Here is a 17,649-nt window from a genome sequence, read left to right as displayed (position 1 = left end):
GCAGAACTTTCTGCGAGCCCAGCTGCGTCAACTTTGAACTTCCCTACTGTCCAGTTGCTATATAGGGTCAGATAGTACGGATATCCGAAGCCTGCAGACCGGAGGCATCTACTTTGCTCAAAAGACTACTACGCATAAGGTGACCTCGATTGATTCAGATCTCATGCGACAATGAATGTGAACCCTAGGCCATTTTTGACTAGTGCAGTCGCAGTGTATCCTGCTATCTGCAGTTACTTCGGGAAAAGGCTGGTAAATTCGAAATGGTGAAGAGCTTACCTACAGAATTTTACGCACCCTATCTCTCCGATGTTGCCAAAGAGCGGAAGCCAAGTCCCAGTAAGTCGTCATTTGGCTACGTGATTACCCATAACTTACCAGCTTGCGAAACACCTATTCAGTTCGTAGTCTATATCCTCTAGAAAACCGTCCGGGTGTGATATCGCTGCTCGCGGGAAAGCCCAACGCCACAACCTTTCCGTTGACTTCAATAAGATTGACTTCCTCCTCACCAGCGGATCCCTCACGCCAGATTGAGAATGAAATAAGCGGGAAAGCCCTCGCCGAGGGTCTCCAATATGGTCCAACTGCAGGCATCCCTTCCTTGTGCGAATGGATCTACGGCTTGCAGCAAAGAGAACATGGAAGGCAGAAGGATGAGGGTTGGAGAGTGAGCATAGGATCGGGTTCACAGGATCTGATATACAAGGCAAGTGTCGACGAGGTAATCTCACTGGTTTCGGTGTTCACACTCTGATGATTAGGCTGTGGTCGCTATGGTAAACCCTGGAGACCCGGTGCTCGTTGAAACGCCTACCTATGCGTAAGTTTGCACTCGTTCGGATGTGATATTCGTTCTCATGTTGTTGAAGAGGAGTGCTACCCATGTTCCAAGCACTAAATTGTGATTTAATAGGTATCCCTTCCATCATTATCAAACACAAATGTTCGTTTTAAACTTGTGGATTAGATATAGAGACTGATTCGCACGGAATTCGCTCAAAGTCGCTTCGGGCTATCCTCGAAAATTGGCCATCTTCTAAACCTAGGCCAAAACTTCTTTATACGGTGCCTGTAAGTCTTGAGGGTATCTTGGAGTTTATTGGCTCTGGCTAATGGATCGTCAGTATGGTTGTAATCCAACAGGTATGACGGCGAGCTTAGAGAGACGTCGGGAAGTGCTCGCTTTGTCAAAGGAACATGATTTCATAATTATGGAAGGTAGGACAACTGGCCTAGTTAACATGGCACATTTCTTACAGCTTGACTATCCATTTGCTCAGATGATCCATATTATTATCTATATTATGGCGACGCACCTCGATACCCCTCGTATTTTTCATTGGAGTCAAAGGAGCAATCAGAGGTCGGCCGAGTCCTGCGTTTCGACAGTTTGTCGAAGATCCTCTCCTCAGGTATTCGGATTGGGTTTGCCTGTGGTCCGGAGCCGCTCATGCAGGCTATAGACATGCATGTATGTTCTCAAAAATTATGACACCGATCAAGGACGAACACTAATCTTGGCTGGTTCACTTTGACCGACAACAGACGGCTGTTGCTAACCTGCAGACATCGTCCCTTACGCAGTCGATCACATTCGCGCTGCTGGATTCATGGGGATACGATGGCTTTATGATGCATACACGAGCAGTTTCTCAATTTTATCGCGAGAAAAGGGACGTATTCGAGAGTGCAATGAAGCGGCATCTCGAGGCTCTTGCTGAGTGGACCAGACCAGAAGCTGGCATGTTCTTCTGGTAAATTATCCAGACCCATATTGCCTTGATCGCACTCAGTGAGAATATTTTCAGGTTTAAACTCCTCTTAGATCCCACGGGGGAATCCGAAGGCGACTCAGAAAGTATCGTTAGAACGAAGGCATACGAACGAGGTGTACTTGCCTTACCGGGGACAGCCTTCTTACCGAGAGGGGGTAAGACGCCGTATGTACGAGCTGCGTTTAGTCTGTTGGGTCCGGAGGAAGTCGAGGAAGCTATCAAACGTCTACGTGAAACCGTCCTCGAGGCAAGACGAGTAGGCCCTTGATCAAGAATGGACCTGCAACCACAATTACCGATCTCCTAGGTTTGCGCCGACTTATTGGCTTAACTAGAACAGGTACTCACCTAATGTATAGGGGCTTATCATCTGCATTCTATGTCGTGAGGCGATTGATGAATGTAGACATCTGATCGAGTCATGTAGAATCACGAAGAATCACTGAAATGTCATGTAAAACCCTCGCTGTGAAGGACGCAGAGGAGATGTCCTTGATTCGTGAGACGCTGAGTGTCCGTGTAATACAATGGATGGTATCAACCTGATCCTGGCTTGAAGCATGGAGCGCGTATGTTTTCCACATTCGTGTCCACAGCACTGCTTTCCTTCCTTCATGACGGCAGGTTGTTACATCGCCTCCGCACTCTCCTACCAAATGGGGTGCATATCTGCGCTCCTTCACGATGTGATATACTGTCTAGGGTACTCGCGAGAGTCGCACGCTGAACTCGCGCTGAACGGTCCAAAGTGGTCTATCTGCAGCTCCCGAGAAAATATGGAAGACCGATCGCATTCCGCGCGAACAACACGAGGAGAGACACGCGGTGTAGTTTTCTGGTACAATATGTCGAGTTGACCGCCCAGAGTTCAGACCATAGCTTCCTTTTACCGGGGCAAGATGTCTGTAGCTAGTACGGTTTGTGAGGTAAGAATCTGCACATTTATTCGCTTATTTTCCCGAAAACACATGCCCTACAGCATTGCCATCTGAAACCGAAGTGGGGAAATCATTCATACTGTGGTAAGACATGTGCGGGTTTAGCCCTAGCATCGACCTCGCCGCCTGCGCTTACTACTCAAGGGGCCGTTCTTATGTGCATTGTAGGACGTTCGTCAACTGTAGCACTGCGGAAAACTTACGATTCTGTAATCTCTCTTCAGGGCTGTGGAACTCGTCCACGATTCACTGAAGCAGGTGGAAAGGTCCACCAGTACTGTGGTAAAAGATGCGCGGCTAGCGGACAGAAAGTCCCCACTCAGTTCACCGCACTTTGTATCGTAAGTGTAGACGTGCTCCTTCTCGCACATCTCACAAGTGCACATTGTATCGCTAGTTCTGCCACGCTAGACCGCGATATTCCGACGGTGTTCAGACACACCCCTACTGTAGCAAGACATGCGCTGAGAAAATGCCAGTGCCGGCTGCTCCCAAACAGAACTCACCTAATGTCAATTCGAATGGTCAGTCGAAAAAATGCCACTGCTAGTAGGTGACACTGTCTAATGCTTTGTAGGCATCTGCCAGATACCCGGTTGTGCGCAACCGGTGTTCACTTCCGCTAATGGACCGAGTAAATATTGTTCGCAAGGCCACAAAAGGTAATGAGTTTTCCTATTGTCGATGAAGTGAATCTGATGTTGTCTGAAAGCCTTGGGGAAAATGCTTGCCTGTGGTGTTGGCAAGCAGTGAGACAGGGCGATCGCCACTTCTGCGGACGTACTTGTGCAGCTGAAGCTCAAAGCCATGCTGTTACACTGCTGAATATTCCGGAGGATCATGCGGCTTTCTCCGGCAGTTCGTGGCGTTCTACTGACGGCGGGATGTCCACTGACCAAAGCTCCATATAGTTGCAGATCAGTTTAAGTCGTCTTGGAGACACAGCACTCGTTGCCCTCCAGTGAAGTACATATACAAGATAATCCATTCCAAGGATTCCATGGAGAAATACGAAAAATATAAGTACGTAGTTCACGCACTTGTCTCGATATCAGCTGAACACGATTCATTTGAAGAGCCGGAGTGGAAACTCGTGGTCATTTTAAATCGGCAGTCAGGTCCGCCGGAAACGAGAATCGTCGGTGGCATGGTACGCGTCGCACATGCGCAATAGGAGATAACGCGCAAGCACAACTTTGCACCGCTCCTGGCTGTTCCTTGTGCTCTATTATTAAAACATCCTTCGACGTAACTCTGACGGGCAAGCGCACCGGGTGGGGAAGGTAATATTGACTGACTCGACCGTTCATGTGGGTTGTAGAAAGCTCATCCTCACCTTAGATTTGGGAGTGGCATTTACACATCTTCGACATCGTCCAAGTGAGTCGTGAGATTTTTGTACTGTTTCATGGATTTGACTTCATACCAGGTCCAACGACTATTCGGCTAACACTGGGATTACCAGCTCCCTGAAAGCCGTGCTTCTCAACAAGGTGGTCGTTGGAAAAGGTTGCAAAGAGACCAACAACAAGACGTCTCTTACAGCTCCGCCTCCTGGTTTCGATTCGGTGGGTTTCATGACTTCTACATCGCGCTCTCCCTGATCGTCAGCTTCAGGTCCTCGGCGAGACGGGCGGTGTACTCAACTACGACGAGTTAATTGTTTATACTAATGATGCCATTCGGCCTTCCTATCTAGTCATGTACGAGCCGTGATTGTTCCAGTACTGTATACGGAAGGGCTAAACGGGTGGGACTTGTACTGCAACGTTTGTTAGGTACAAATATTTAATCGCATGATTTATGATAAATACAGTGCCCGGTGGCCGTTCTATATTCAGCGCGACGCGCGCGTCTTCCACAGAAGCCAACCGAGAGCTAGCATAAAAAATGTTAACACCAACCTAGTTCAAAAATTCAGATGCAATCAAGGGATCAACTAATTGAAAAGCTTACAACTCAACTACTGAGAATGCTGAACAAGAAACAGCTGAGCGTCTCATGCAATGAATTCAATAAGGAACAAAAAAACTCACCAAACAGAGTCTGCAGTTGGCTGCAATGCGCAATATCCAGACAAACCCCGGAAGTAGCGAGGGGCAGTGCGCCATTCAAAATTGCAGTACAAGCGACCCATGAACTCCAGCTGATCAGCGTCCATCCTGCCTGAGAAACAAGAGATGCTACGGGGTAGCCCGGGAGAATAGGGTAGACAATGACCACAGCGAAGAGGGTTGAAAATAGGAAGGTCCAACAACTAGAGAATCTGAAAAGCTAAGTCACTACCAACAGATTGGGGGCAGCTGCAGGCAGACGTAGGTAACGCACAATGTCAAGCAAATGCCACTTCGGGCACCTGCATTGGGATAATCACTGCTGTTCCGGTACACAATCAAGATCCAAATGGAAATGGCAGTCTATGACAGGGTTACCACACAGTACTATACTCAGAGCATCCACTTACCTCAACGATGCTGCACAGCGCTAAAAATATGTATAGAACTTATGGACAACTCAAGCTCGAGTCATACAGCTACCGAGCTGAGACTTACAGGGTGCGTACTTCTCAATCACCACGGCTTTGGGGCGTGTATTCGGATGCTGCTTGGCATACTGGGAGAGGAAGTAAAATCCGGCGATGTAAGCAAGCACCACAAGAAATACGACCACAGCAACGACGGCAGATGCAATCTGGGAAGAGGAAGCACCAGACATCTTCGAGAAAATAGAACAGTCAGAGCTCCGGAAAAAAATCTCACATTCGAAAGCCGCACCTTAGGCACGCGGGGTATAACGACTTCCGCTTCCTTCACCCTGCTTTGGGAACGGAAACGACTGAAGATTTTCAGAGAAGACTCAACAGGACCTGCCCCTTATAGATGGCTATAAAGCAGTGACCCATCCTTTACCGATCTCTGGTCCCCAATGCATGGAATGACTCGTCGATGGAACGTGGATCGCATCGTGTGATGCGCGATGAACAACCCGAACAGCAGGGCGACTGCAGATCCGTTGTATCTGTGACGAGAAACAAGACCAATATGCCGAGCCTAGGAAGTAAATGGCGAGGCGACTTCTAGTCCGGTCAGTTTCAGTTTTCTACTATTAAGTTTGACGCTCCAACGCCTTGGCACGTGTCATCCAGCTCAGTCTAGGCTCTGGCAGAAGAGTCAGAATCAGACTCGGACCAACAAGCCGACTTGACAGTCAAACCTATTTCGCTATTTTCTGTCAGAATCATGGCCTTGCGCTGCGTTCTCCTCTTGGTACGCTCGCGAGTCACTTCAAGTAAATTCGTCGAGATTGATATTTGAGACTGCACGCAATACCACAAGAGTCTCACTATCATTAATTACATTACTAGGCCCAGATCCCCGCCAGCCCAGATAACGATCATCATGATTCCCGATAGGCTCACACCCTCCACGCCTCCTCGATGTGTTCTAATACATGCCATAGAGATATGCGCTGCTGCGGTGAAATGTGTCACTATTAAGGCAGGTTCCATGTTGCGAGTTCGGCCAGAACTTCCTGCAACTGCAAGGACGCGACCGACTCGCACGCGTGCTGGGTGTTACCATATGACCTTTATAACCTAGAGAAGTCCGCGGCCGATCTTTCCTCAACACAACAACATGGTTGCTGGTGTCGCCACTGTACCTCTGTGCGATGTGAGGCATTTGCTATACGCCTACCTTCCCTCTCATCGTCCATTTGGTTTTCCTAGTATTGCCACCGGCGTCCAAAATATGGACAATTCGCATATTGTGGAAAAACGTGCGCATCCAAGGCCAAGATAGTGGACCCATCTGCGAAGATGTGTATTGTATGTGCATCAGTCGCTAACCCCCAAGCCATTGAACACTCATTCTCTATGACTCATACTCTAGGCTTGCAATACTAAACCCCAATACACCGATGCACAGTCCGGAAAAGTCCACCTCTTTTGTGGCAAGACTTGCGCTAGTTCTTACAAGAGTCCCCCTGCTCCAGCCATGTCGTCGCTATGTATAGTGAGCATCCCTGAACTTAATCTTAGTTGGACGTTCATGTTTTGTGTAAGTTTTGCCACAGTCAGCCGCGCCTCCATGATGGAACGAAATTACATGTGTATTGTAGTAAGACGTGTGCTCAGAGCGTGCGAGAGCCAGGATCCCAAGATGGCTCTGCCAGTGGTGAGTGACGTGATCATGCTGTCGGAGTGTTCTCAAAGTTATCTCTCCTAGGAATCTGCAGTATACCGGGCTGTAATCAACCCATTTATCAGTCCGCAAATACCCCCGGAAAGTACTGCTCGTTGAAGCATAAGAGGTATGTGCCATCCAGTGTATGAAAGATAAGAAAATAACAAGGAGACATAGCCTGGCAGCAGTAGCTTGTCTGTGGTGTCGCAAGGAGTCAACGACGAATAGATCATTCTGCAGTAGGACCTGTGCCAAAGAAGCGGAACAACAGGCTGTATTATTACTCGAGATACCAGAGGACCATGCTACTTTCTCCAGCGGTTTGTTCCCTTGATACTGTCAAATGTCAGAATATGCTAACCTTCAGTCATACAGTTGCCGACCAGTTTAAATCCACTTGGAAATCGGGTACCTGCCCACCCGTTAAATATGTCCACAAGATAATTTATCCGAAGGCCTCAATGGACAAGTATGACGCATATAGGTATACGATTTCTTCTGATACAATTCCTTGCATTCATAGTGGCATAGAGAAGCGGTTGAACTCCGTGGTAATTTCAGAGCTGCTGGCCGCTCTGCTGGTAATGAGAATCGGCGCTGGCATGGAACCAGGCGTGCATGCTTAATTGGAAACAAAGGTCAAACAGATTTCTGTGCCGACGTCAATTGTGCGCTGTGCTCCATCATCAGAACGTCTTTCGATCGTAAGTACTCTGGGAAGTCCTGTAGCTGGGGTACCGGCATTTATACATCTTCCACCCCATCTTTGTACGTGCAATCAGTCCCTCCCTTCTCTAAATCACATAATCGTTCATTGCACATTGTTAGGTCCAATGGCTTCTGCGCCAATAAAGGACCTTCGTCGCCTTTGAAGGCGATGTTACTGAACAAAGTTGTTGTCGGAAAAGGGATGAAAATGACCCAAGCCATGACAACGCTTACGGAACCTCCTGCTGGGTTTGATTCGGTGCAGTGCCTCATAGCCATCTCTCCAGGAGTTTACTTATATATCTTCCTAGGTTCTTGGAGAATATGCTAATGATGAACTTATCGTCTACAACAATGATGCTATTCGACCTTCATACCTTTTGGCATACGGGGCCTAATCGTGTATTATGATCTAATGATGAGTTGTAGATTCTGTTCAGATGGAGCTTCTGCCAATGAATACGCGACTATCCGTTTGCGTTGATTAGTATATCAGTGCGAGAATCGTATGCAATCACCAACATGCTCTGATTTTTTGGGCATCATATTCCCTATCTTTCCTGCTAACATTCCCTGGTGTTCCGGGGGCGAGTTGGTGATCTATTTGGCTGACCATTTGAGCTAAGCCCTGCCCCATTCTACTTCAGAAACTCTTAGTATGAGCTCGCGCTTGTGTATTTGTCTCAGAGCGTATTCACCCGAAGCGGTCGCATGTTACCATTGTCTATAGGAGCAAAAGGGAGCTCACTCGCGCGAGGCGCAAACACCGAAGCATCCAGCAGCTTTTGAAGCTGAAGATCACTGGAACACGCATAACAAGCGGTCTCGTACTAGTACGCTGTGTGGTAGGTGCAGCACGTAGAAGTATTATTATTAGGTTCCGTGTACACTCCCTCCCACCCAACGGCCATTCTCATGATGTATATACAGTGTTGGACACACGGAATAGAAAAACTAAATCAAAAAGGCATCCGAACCTGATGAGTCCTATTTGACTTCCGTCGCTTCATGACTCGAATCTGAGTCATTGGAGACAGCTCACAGAAGTTCAATTCCACGACAATGCTCACTTGTTGAGAGCAGCTTCCCTGCAGGTTCTGCTACAAAAATAGTCGGTCGTATTCTGCGGGAACTCGTGGCACATGATGCACGCATCGACCAGACTAGTGGCAACAGCTTCCCTGCAACAAAAAATGTTATTAAAATTGACAAACTAGTCTTGTGCCAGACCTGAACATACTTGCGATGCCTCATGGAGCAGAACTCACTGGTAATCCAGCCGTTTGAATCCACATAGACGGGCTCCATACAGCCTGGAATTTTGCATGTTGGAGGCGCGGTATACGGTGCCCCGTACGACTGCTGACTGGCGGGCCCGGGAGCGGCGCCGAGGCTACCTTGTGGCATATTGCCAGGCGATCCAAACTGACCATTGCCGGGCGATGAGGGAGCACTGGAAGGAGGCATTCCCGGAACTTGTGGAGGAGAGCGAGCGTATGCTTTTGGAGCAGCATTCACTCCTGGAGCCGGAGGTGCGGATGGCTGTGGTGCTGCTCACCGTCGTGACGACGATAATCAGCCACTGCCGCTCAAACTGATAGACAAGTTGCGACAAACGTACTACCAAATTTCCCGGCTGCAGCCTGCTGTATCTTCGCCGCCAAACCTCCCTTCTGTCCGGTGTTTCCCGCAGGGTGCAAGTTCTTACCTCGAGTTGCACCTGTCCAAGCGGCTGTCTTAGGCTGGGTGGCTGATTGCGCCTGGGCCTCTGCCGCACACTTCTTTCCGCAATATTCATGATTAGGGTGTTTGGGTTTCTGCTGGCAATTCTGTACACCATCCCCCTGAATATCAATGATATAGGTGACCTTGAGTCTCATTACTCACTGCACACAGAGCGTCGGTGGCTTGTGCCGCACAAGTCTTGCCACAGTATGAATGTCCACCAAACTTCGGTCTCTGGTGGCAAAACTGAACGAAACGTCAGTCGTAAAAGCAGATACATCTGGTTTGCGGTCTCACATCGCAGAGGGCACTGGGGGCAACAGTGGCGGACATTTGGTCGACGAAGATCTTGATTTACAAGGTCCGTGCCGCGTAGATGATCTCTTATATATGCACTATCTTCGACGCGTCTGGGTATGAAACCAGCATACACCAAGCTACTCATACCACATGCTGCACGCATTATCGCCCTGCGCCTTGCGGCCTACACATTGCACACCAAGCACATGCGACAACATGTAAATAAATAGGACCTCGGGAACAGGCATGTTCAGTAGGGCGAGAAAATAGTGTCCACAAACAGCGGTGAATTAAGGATGCGCGATGTGAAGCTCTTTGCGAAGCTGCGTACGCAATCTCACCAGCGCCTTTCCTAGCTGATTTTCGCCCTTTTTATCTTTCCCTATGCCCCAGAACGCATCTTGATCCGAGTCCTGATAAGACCGAGGTAGTATCAGTGTCAATGAGCTCTCTCTTTGGTCTTGCATTCAGTTACTCGCCTCTATCAAATCCGCCTCCCCAGTTTCAAGCAACTCTGCTTGTAGCTTGGCGTGTTGAGTGAATTTGAGCTTGAGGGTCTCTTCCATCTGGGACAATCGCAAAATCGATCCCTGGGGCATATCGTAAAGTTTTTCACGAACCTTCTGTATATTCACTTGTATCCAATCGCTGCGCACTTCGTTATTGAAACGACGAGCTTCCGAGAAAGCCACGCTTGGTCGATCGGAACATGTCCGGATATGCTCCGCGAGCAGCGGCCTGTGTTCCATGAACTGGTGAGATCCGGCGCAGGTGAGCCTAGAATATTAAACCAGAGAGGGTAGATAAACGAACTTTAAACGATTGGAACAGATGCTCGCTGGTCGGGTACGACTTCCCATTGTAATCCACTGGATGAGGAGAAAAGTTCGTAAATCCATAGTATGGATCATGCTTGTGATAGAACCAGATGGGCGAAGGTGTGGACGGCATCTGAGTTGATTGTGGAGTGTTGGTAGGAGTGGGGGCAACCGGATGGTTCACCCGTGACGCGACAGACAAATGTTTTCTGCCGGCTGGTTCTGACGATGCTGAGCGACTGCCCCAAGTATCATCCTCATTTTTCACGAGTTGGAGACGTTTGGATTCGGGGTATTCATGCTCTGAATCTGACTTGCGCCGGCGGGATCCACGGCTTTCGTCATCGCCGCCTAGGATCTTAATGTCCATGGATTGCGCCGCTGGGCGTGTGAACTATCAAACGTAGTTATATTGGTGCGATTCATGGCCTGGAATGGGAAAGATGCTAGCCTCTTGTGACATCACCTGTGCTCGCGAGTTCCTCGCACTTGCATCGACGACAGCCATTTCGATGTCTGCTGATCGTTCTGCTTGGCGAGTTACCTACGTAGCGAAACAAATTTGATAAAATTCATTCATGGGCACAGGTTGAGAAATACCAACCTGCGTATGTTCCACCTGCATTAGGTCAGGCGCCCTTGATGTTGCATCAGAGTACGTCTTGATTTCTAGTGGCCTCTGAGCTTGATGGATTAGCTAGACAAATCATCGTCAAGATGCTAACATATGACAAGAAACCAGCAGGATAGTAACCTGCTGCGATCCTACCCCCATTCGCATCGTATTCGCGGTCACATCTTCGATTGACATGTTGATATCTGCTAGCTGTCTTATCTCGCGATTTGACTACGCGAGCCGCACTGATTAGCATAACCAAAGGCTCGAGACGCGGGGGAATACGTACCTGTCGTGAACCCATCTGCATCTGCATCTTCTTCATATCCTCGGATGATTGTGGCGACTCACCCTGCGCTTGCATGTAAACATCGGCATACATCTTTGATAATTCTTCTAGTTCACGTTTTAGGGCTGCCCCCATGACTGTCTGCCAAATGTTCTTCTGGTCGTCGACCAGCTCGCGCTGTATCTGGAGAGTTCGTGGTTGCTTGCGGATGAGTCGCTTGAGAATGTCGCGTGCAGACGAAGACGTGTTATGCAGCCGTATTTCTTGCCCGCCATTGTCCATGATATTCTTGAACTGCGGCCATGTAGATTCCGTGGTGCGCTCGCCAAGAGTTGACTTTTTCCCGATACCTAACCCCCATCCCACGGAGACGAGAATCACATTCTGCATGAAATCCTTGCCGCAGAGTAGCTCAAACAAAGAGACGTCGCGTTTCCGGATCTCGGTTGTCGCGTTAGAGATGTAAACCATTCCGTTCAAGCGGCGGTTGTCTTTATATCTGTGCAATTGTTCAAATCTTTTCAAAATAAAACATGGCCTGTGTTCGCTCTCACTCACAATTGCGTCACAGTGTTCGCTATTGTCTTGAAACTTTGGACATCAGAGTGAGGGTTCTTACCACTGTTGAGTTTAGGTAGGATGACGAGAGTAACTTGTTGTCTCGAAACACTCGTCTGCACAATTGTGCACGATCCCGCATCGGATTCAGACTCGTTCATGTCGGATGAAAAGGCGGATTCAGTGCACAACTGGACGAACTGCACACCAATCAACTTGTCAGCGAAATCGCACGAGCGAATTGACTTGCACATACAGCTGACTTCATACATTCTTGTTCGCCCATGACTCTAGAATACTACCTATAAGTCATCATTCTACCATATGGACATGCAGACATACGCGATCATGGCTTCCTTTGGGCTCTCCGACATCGAACCAGACGTTGAGCCGCCCAATACTGGCGTGGGGAACCTAGTACCTTTCGACGATGAAGACCAGGCATTGAATGGCAATGGCATTGTGATGGCCCACAAGGATTTCCACATTTAACTTTGCACTACCTTGTGGACAATATTTCTACTTTGCTTCTCGTCACGAGGACAGCACGACCTGCCTGTCGTAAACTTGTGGTTGCATACGCCACTTTGGCAGCAGGCGTCCACGTTGTCAGATGCTTACTTGCGGTAGGCGCATGAAGGACACGAGGCAAAAGGACACACTACGACTTCTGATTCGCCTCGTGCTTTCATGTGCTCCCCCAAAGAATTCCTGACGTTGTGATAAGTATCTTCTCATGTGATACCACGCGGATACAGCCTACCACACATACAGACGAAGCATGCTAGATTCGTAAGATCGTCGAATGGGCTCCGAAAGTAACCCTTTCAAGCAGGTGGCGTGCATGTGTAGTTAAATCGGACCCAGGCATCAGGTGCCGATTTGAATAGTAGACAATCAATAACCTCGTGGGGCAAATCTACATTTCTCACTCAAGACTCGCTACCCGACACTACCGCTCGCGATGAATTATCCTAGAAGGCCAGCTTCGGATGAACTTTGTGAGGTACGCAATCGCAACCACAATGATGATAAAACGAACTCACCTCGAGGGTCTCATCCCAGGTATGCCATACCAGGCCGCGGTATGTGGACGAAACCGGCTATCAGCACCCATTCTGTGGCAGGACATGTGCCCGAAATCGACCAGTAGCTCAAAATAACAACAAAGCATATTTTGAATCAGGAGAAACGAGAGGACATTGGGGGCATGCGAGCACCTCCTTGAATGAATCGCGCATGGCAGGAGTAGATCAACAACCCAACCCATACGCACAAGGGTATACGTCAGGGACCCCAGCAGTCCCCAGTCTCCGAGAGATGAGCGCGGAAGAAGTCGCATTCCAGACCAGTTCGTCATCTAGAAAGTAAGCTGATAGTTACGACACACTCTAACCACCTCGAGTAGTTCTCTCTGAATTTAAGAAGGCATGGCGCGGGACAGGCGTCTCTGTGATGAAAATGGTGGAGATATCTTCTCCCGTGAACGCAATTTACAAGTACGATGGCTATCGGTAAGCTTACTACCGCTGAAACACCGAAAGATGTTGAACGAGGAGGTCGTACTTACAGAAGAGCACTCCAAAAGAAAACTAGTGTGACCGAAGCAACCACATATTTCAGTTCCCAATGCATATGTGACTTTGCGCTAAAAAACTTAGCGCTATGCGAATGGAAGTCTTGTGGCATCTGCAGCCCAATCAAAACGTCCTTTGAAACTTTGGCCTGTGGAGAGAAGTATATCCATGGGAGGTAAGCTTTTTGAGCTGGTGCAGACAAGTGAAGAGCCAACCTTTCACAATAGATATGGCGATGGAATTTATACGTATCACAACTCTGCTGATGCTGATAAATTCGCAACATCCTCCACTTCATCACCTTATCGAGTCATAATCGCTTGCAAGGTTTTGGTACCTAGCGAGACCCAAAAGGGTATGACGGGAAACATAATATTAGTGCGTACTCAGTGCTATACAAGGTCCACACTCATGCAATGCACTCACTAGGCGAACGACGACAGTTATGCATTCACCAAGAATGATGCGATATTACCCACACATATCATCCTGTATACGAAATGATGTTTTCGGTACCGCAGGAAGCTCCAGAGTATTATGGGCCTAATTAATTTGACATTCAAACACCATTCTACTTCCACTTCATGACTCACAGTATTCATATGCCCAGGACCCTTCGGCTTCCAGGATTGCAGCGTTGCAATTGTGTATAATCCCTCTCCAGATTATCTTGTTGGTTCGCCAGCGCGAACACAGGCATATAAGATGTCAAATCTATTGCTTAGAATCAGAAAATGGAGAGAGAATCCAGCATCTTTTGAGACATCAACCAACCCAACCATTCGATGCTGCTATACGTATCATATACTGAGGCCATGTACTCTTGAAACAAAAAAATTACATTACACTCACCAAATACTGAAAATCGAAAGAGCAATAAGACTGGATAGTCACTCATACTAAAAGACATAAACTTGTATATGGCATGTACGCTTGCAATTATATATGACCCATAGAGAAGAGCCACATGGGATTTGACTAGTGTGGGTGAGGGCAAGTCACACTATTGCGCACGCCGTTTAGGCGCGGTGCCTATGCCCAGTGTCACTACTAGCTGCTGGCACCGCGGCCTATACCCTTGTCTAACATGACTCGGTGGCCAGTACTTGCGATGGACAGATGGTTTTATGTGACATTTGAATTTGCGGTGAGTTGTTTCCAATTATCCTGCCGTACAGTGTGAGTGTGTGGCATACAGGCGTCATATCGACCCATGGATTGTCGCCGATGCGCGAATTCGTGCGGCGCGCTGCGGAGTGAGAGCGTCCAAAACAGGCTTCCGGTAGCTCGAGGCAAGATATCTGTTTAGGATAACGGGCATTGAGCACCTACCCTGTCAGACTTTGCCAGGACCACTGCTTTATTTTCGCGGGGGTGCTTATTTCATTCGGATCTACACTCCTCGCCGCATTTCGCTATTTGTGCTCCTCCACTACAATGCCAACGGAGTGCTATATTGGCGCACCCTCAACAATCTGGGCGTCGGTACATTGGTTCATACCGTTACCACCTATCGAATGGCCTATTTCCGACAGGTTGGGGAGAGCACAAGAGCAGCCTCGTGAACCCAGGGCAGGACATCGTTGGCACGACTCACATCAAGAACGCTCGATGCATCGTTCGAGTCGTTCTGAGACTGCGAGGCATGGAAGCCGGGCAAACAGTCGACATCGTTCGCCTTTGGCTGAGCCTCCTTCCCGGCCTCATCCTCAGAAACCTCCTTATGACGCCAAACTAAACAGGTTCAGCGCTGAAGGTAACACTGGCCCACCGGCCAGTGTCCCAGTGCGACAGGAGCACCGTCAAGCACCAATTTCCTTCTACCACAAACACAGGCCCTTCTACGAATTTACGAACTTTTCACCACATTCTGTAAAATACGATGGAAGGATGTACCCTACAGGTGAACATCTGTTTCAGTCTTTCAAAGTAGGTCGTCCTTTTCGTGGTCTTCAACTCATTCTCATTGTACTCTCAGTTTCAGCGGGACCGCCCGCTTATTGCCGAGCATATCAGGACATGCTCAGATCGCCCCAGTGTTGCTTTGTCAGAGGCTCGTCGGTTTCAGCATGAGGTTCGCGCTGATTGGTTTGAAGTAAATGTAAAAAAAGTATGTCTGCTTTAACGGCTACCGAAAGATGCTCAACCGTTTCCTAGATGGACGAAGTTCTATATCACAAATTCACACAGCATGAAGAGCTAAAGAATTTATTGCTCAGGACTGGGGATGCTCCACTCGTGGAGGTATGCTACTGCCCCTTCGAGATATATTTTTGACCTGTTGATCGCTATACAGGACTCAGACAAGGATGCGTTTTGGGGCATCGGCGCAGACAAGAGAGGTCGGAATGAACTTGGGAAGGCACTAGAGAGGTTGCGTTCGCGACTTCGCGTTTAAAATATGTGTATATATTATGAAAAATCAGAGTTATACATCCTGTAGGCTTTATTGCTCTGATATGTACACATCGCTTGCAGAGTCATGTCATATTACACGACTCGAGTTCGTGACACTGAGCACCGCCGCCTATATGAACAAAATAACTGGAACGGAAGCAAATGGAGGAATAGCACTATGCAACTCGCGAGAGAGGAAAAACCTGGCGCAAGAACTAACCTAATCAAAGACACTGAGCCGCCCACGTTCAATTGAAATGGGGACTTTGTCGAAACCCGAGCGCGAGAGAAGTGTAGGCCCTATGCATTTCTCGTAGGAACGCATACTCATCTGCAAAGCCCGTGAATGCCCATTGATTGGAGGATAGCTGATTTATGACATCGTCCCGTTCTTCATCAGGGTATTTATCGGATTTGCCCTCTGGGGTCGTGTAGACGATGAGATAATTGGGGCGGATGGCGTCGTCATTGTACACAACGCATTCCTCATAATTGAGGTCAAATCCAGGCTCTCCGGCAACTGAGTCGTACCCGGGAGGTGGCGCCGTGAGGTTGGTGAAATTGTGAACCATCCTTCCCGGCCGGCCCAATGCTACGCGGTTCAGCAACAACGCAGAGCACGAAGGCGACGCTAAGTTTTTGACATAATTATCCGCTTCTAGTAGCAAGTCAGAAGCCGTCCTAATTCTAGCATAATCGAAACTCACTCGAGGAGCATGCACTGGTGTAAATGCCGCGACCAAATCTACGGCCCGGTTGTCCACATGAGGACGCATAGCATCATCATCACTAGCACCACTCACCGTTTGAAAGAGTGATTATCGCCTGATATGCGAAGCGGCGCATGAGGTTCACAGCAGCCATCGAGAGGAAGGAGCAAGCTCACCACAATGTGATACCTTGTACGATTCGCGAAGGATTGAACATAATTTGCATGATGAAGAGTCGCATGGGTTGTTGGAAATCTCGCCGATGCCGCAAGCTCGAGTTGTACCATGAAATAACCATTGCTCATTTCCATCGGATAAGCTGTCAGTGCAGGCATGTTGTGCTCTAACGATGAAGTCGTCATGTCATCCTTAGTATAGCACGGAGGAGGTGCATACTTATAGCGGAAGTATGCTTCAAGACTCGAAGTGGGCATTATGACCTGAAATACCGCATGTACTTGAGGTATCTTTCGATTGGAATGTTTCCATCCATTATAGAACAGGTTCTCAACTAGATTTGTACTCAATGAGAAGGACAAAGGGGAAAATAAAAGGATCACCTACCGTAGGCATATTCAGGATGCCCGCATTGCAGTCGTACTAACTGAGAGCGTTGTCTGTCCATCTGGCTCTGCGTATTGTCTAGAGTAGTGTCTGGGCTGTGAAAGGGTATCATCTTTTATACCACAGGCTTTGGATCTAGTAACCATCATGATAGCGCGAGTTACCTACGAACGTCCCCGCATCACTTCACGCGCAGAATCATCTATGAAGTGCTGTATCATGAGCTCGATGTGCACGGTATGCTGAACAACACGAGGCGGAGTCGAGAAAACCACGGGGCGTCGCAAAGTGAATGATCGAATGCATGAGGCACGTCAAGACTTAAACTATCATATATCATAAAGTTCTACACTGCGTACCAGAATCGTGTAGGAGTACTCAATGCCGAGTCAAGACTCCACACGCACCAACCATGAGGGTGTTTAATTGAGCTTAACTATTTTATTTTCGCAAATCTAATTGGTGTGGGGCTGACGGACTACAAGCC

General features: G+C 48.3%; 8 protein-coding genes across 8 annotated transcripts; 4 read left to right on the top strand and 4 right to left on the bottom strand.

Moving 5' to 3' along the window:
* Nucleotides 1–263: 263 nt before the first annotated feature.
* On the top strand, nt 264–2,046 carry FIBRA_08679 (uncharacterized protein; the record flags this gene model as incomplete). The annotated part of the gene is made up of 9 exons (XM_012330311.1): nt 264–339; nt 402–724; nt 765–823; nt 873–916; nt 971–1,074; nt 1,128–1,221; nt 1,284–1,474; nt 1,549–1,757; nt 1,812–2,046. 9 exons carry the CDS (start codon nt 264–266, stop codon nt 2,044–2,046), a joined length of 1,335 nt encoding a protein of 444 aa, XP_012185701.1.
* A 1,670-nt stretch (nt 2,047–3,716) lies between these two features.
* Nucleotides 3,717–4,432, top strand: FIBRA_08678 (uncharacterized protein; the record flags this gene model as incomplete). The annotated part of the gene is made up of 5 exons (XM_012330310.1): nt 3,717–3,739; nt 3,793–3,999; nt 4,058–4,096; nt 4,146–4,284; nt 4,334–4,432. The coding sequence occupies 5 exons, from the start codon at nt 3,717–3,719 to the stop codon at nt 4,430–4,432; spliced, it is 507 nt and encodes a 168-aa protein (XP_012185700.1).
* Nucleotides 4,433–4,899: 467 nt separating this feature from the next.
* On the bottom strand, nt 4,900–5,431 carry FIBRA_08677 (uncharacterized protein; the record flags this gene model as incomplete). The annotated part of the gene is made up of 4 exons (XM_012330309.1): nt 4,900–4,990; nt 5,045–5,133; nt 5,181–5,200; nt 5,269–5,431. 4 exons carry the CDS (start codon nt 5,429–5,431, stop codon nt 4,900–4,902), a joined length of 363 nt encoding a protein of 120 aa, XP_012185699.1.
* A 3,243-nt stretch (nt 5,432–8,674) lies between these two features.
* FIBRA_08676 (uncharacterized protein) lies at nt 8,675–9,488 on the bottom strand (the record flags this gene model as incomplete). The annotated part of the gene is made up of 3 exons (XM_012330308.1): nt 8,675–8,789; nt 8,849–9,158; nt 9,230–9,488. The coding sequence occupies 3 exons, from the start codon at nt 9,486–9,488 to the stop codon at nt 8,675–8,677; spliced, it is 684 nt and encodes a 227-aa protein (XP_012185698.1).
* Nucleotides 9,489–9,923: 435 nt separating this feature from the next.
* FIBRA_08675 (uncharacterized protein) lies at nt 9,924–12,375 on the bottom strand (the record flags this gene model as incomplete). Its single annotated transcript, XM_012330307.1, has 11 exons — nt 9,924–10,033; nt 10,109–10,199; nt 10,254–10,385; nt 10,447–10,845; nt 10,918–10,995; nt 11,056–11,148; nt 11,206–11,298; nt 11,357–11,855; nt 11,915–12,114; nt 12,171–12,204; nt 12,257–12,375. 11 exons carry the CDS (start codon nt 12,373–12,375, stop codon nt 9,924–9,926), a joined length of 1,848 nt encoding a protein of 615 aa, XP_012185697.1.
* A 778-nt stretch (nt 12,376–13,153) lies between these two features.
* FIBRA_08674 (uncharacterized protein) lies at nt 13,154–13,432 on the top strand (the record flags this gene model as incomplete). Its single annotated transcript, XM_012330306.1, has 2 exons — nt 13,154–13,265; nt 13,323–13,432. The coding sequence occupies 2 exons, from the start codon at nt 13,154–13,156 to the stop codon at nt 13,430–13,432; spliced, it is 222 nt and encodes a 73-aa protein (XP_012185696.1).
* Nucleotides 13,433–14,928: 1,496 nt separating this feature from the next.
* Nucleotides 14,929–15,889, top strand: FIBRA_08673 (uncharacterized protein; the record flags this gene model as incomplete). The annotated part of the gene is made up of 4 exons (XM_012330305.1): nt 14,929–15,420; nt 15,470–15,601; nt 15,649–15,735; nt 15,788–15,889. 4 exons carry the CDS (start codon nt 14,929–14,931, stop codon nt 15,887–15,889), a joined length of 813 nt encoding a protein of 270 aa, XP_012185695.1.
* Nucleotides 15,890–16,136: 247 nt separating this feature from the next.
* On the bottom strand, nt 16,137–16,752 carry FIBRA_08672 (uncharacterized protein; the record flags this gene model as incomplete). Its single annotated transcript, XM_012330304.1, has 2 exons — nt 16,137–16,633; nt 16,692–16,752. 2 exons carry the CDS (start codon nt 16,750–16,752, stop codon nt 16,137–16,139), a joined length of 558 nt encoding a protein of 185 aa, XP_012185694.1.
* Nucleotides 16,753–17,649: the final 897 nt, after the last annotated feature.

This window comes from Fibroporia radiculosa (assembly GCF_000313525.1).
Source record: "Fibroporia radiculosa TFFH 294 genomic supercontigs, scaffold1708, whole genome shotgun sequence".
Taxonomy (NCBI): Eukaryota; Fungi; Basidiomycota; class Agaricomycetes; order Polyporales; family Fibroporiaceae; genus Fibroporia; species Fibroporia radiculosa.
Note: the sequence above shows the minus strand (reverse complement) of the source record. Positions and strands in the feature narration are given on the sequence as shown.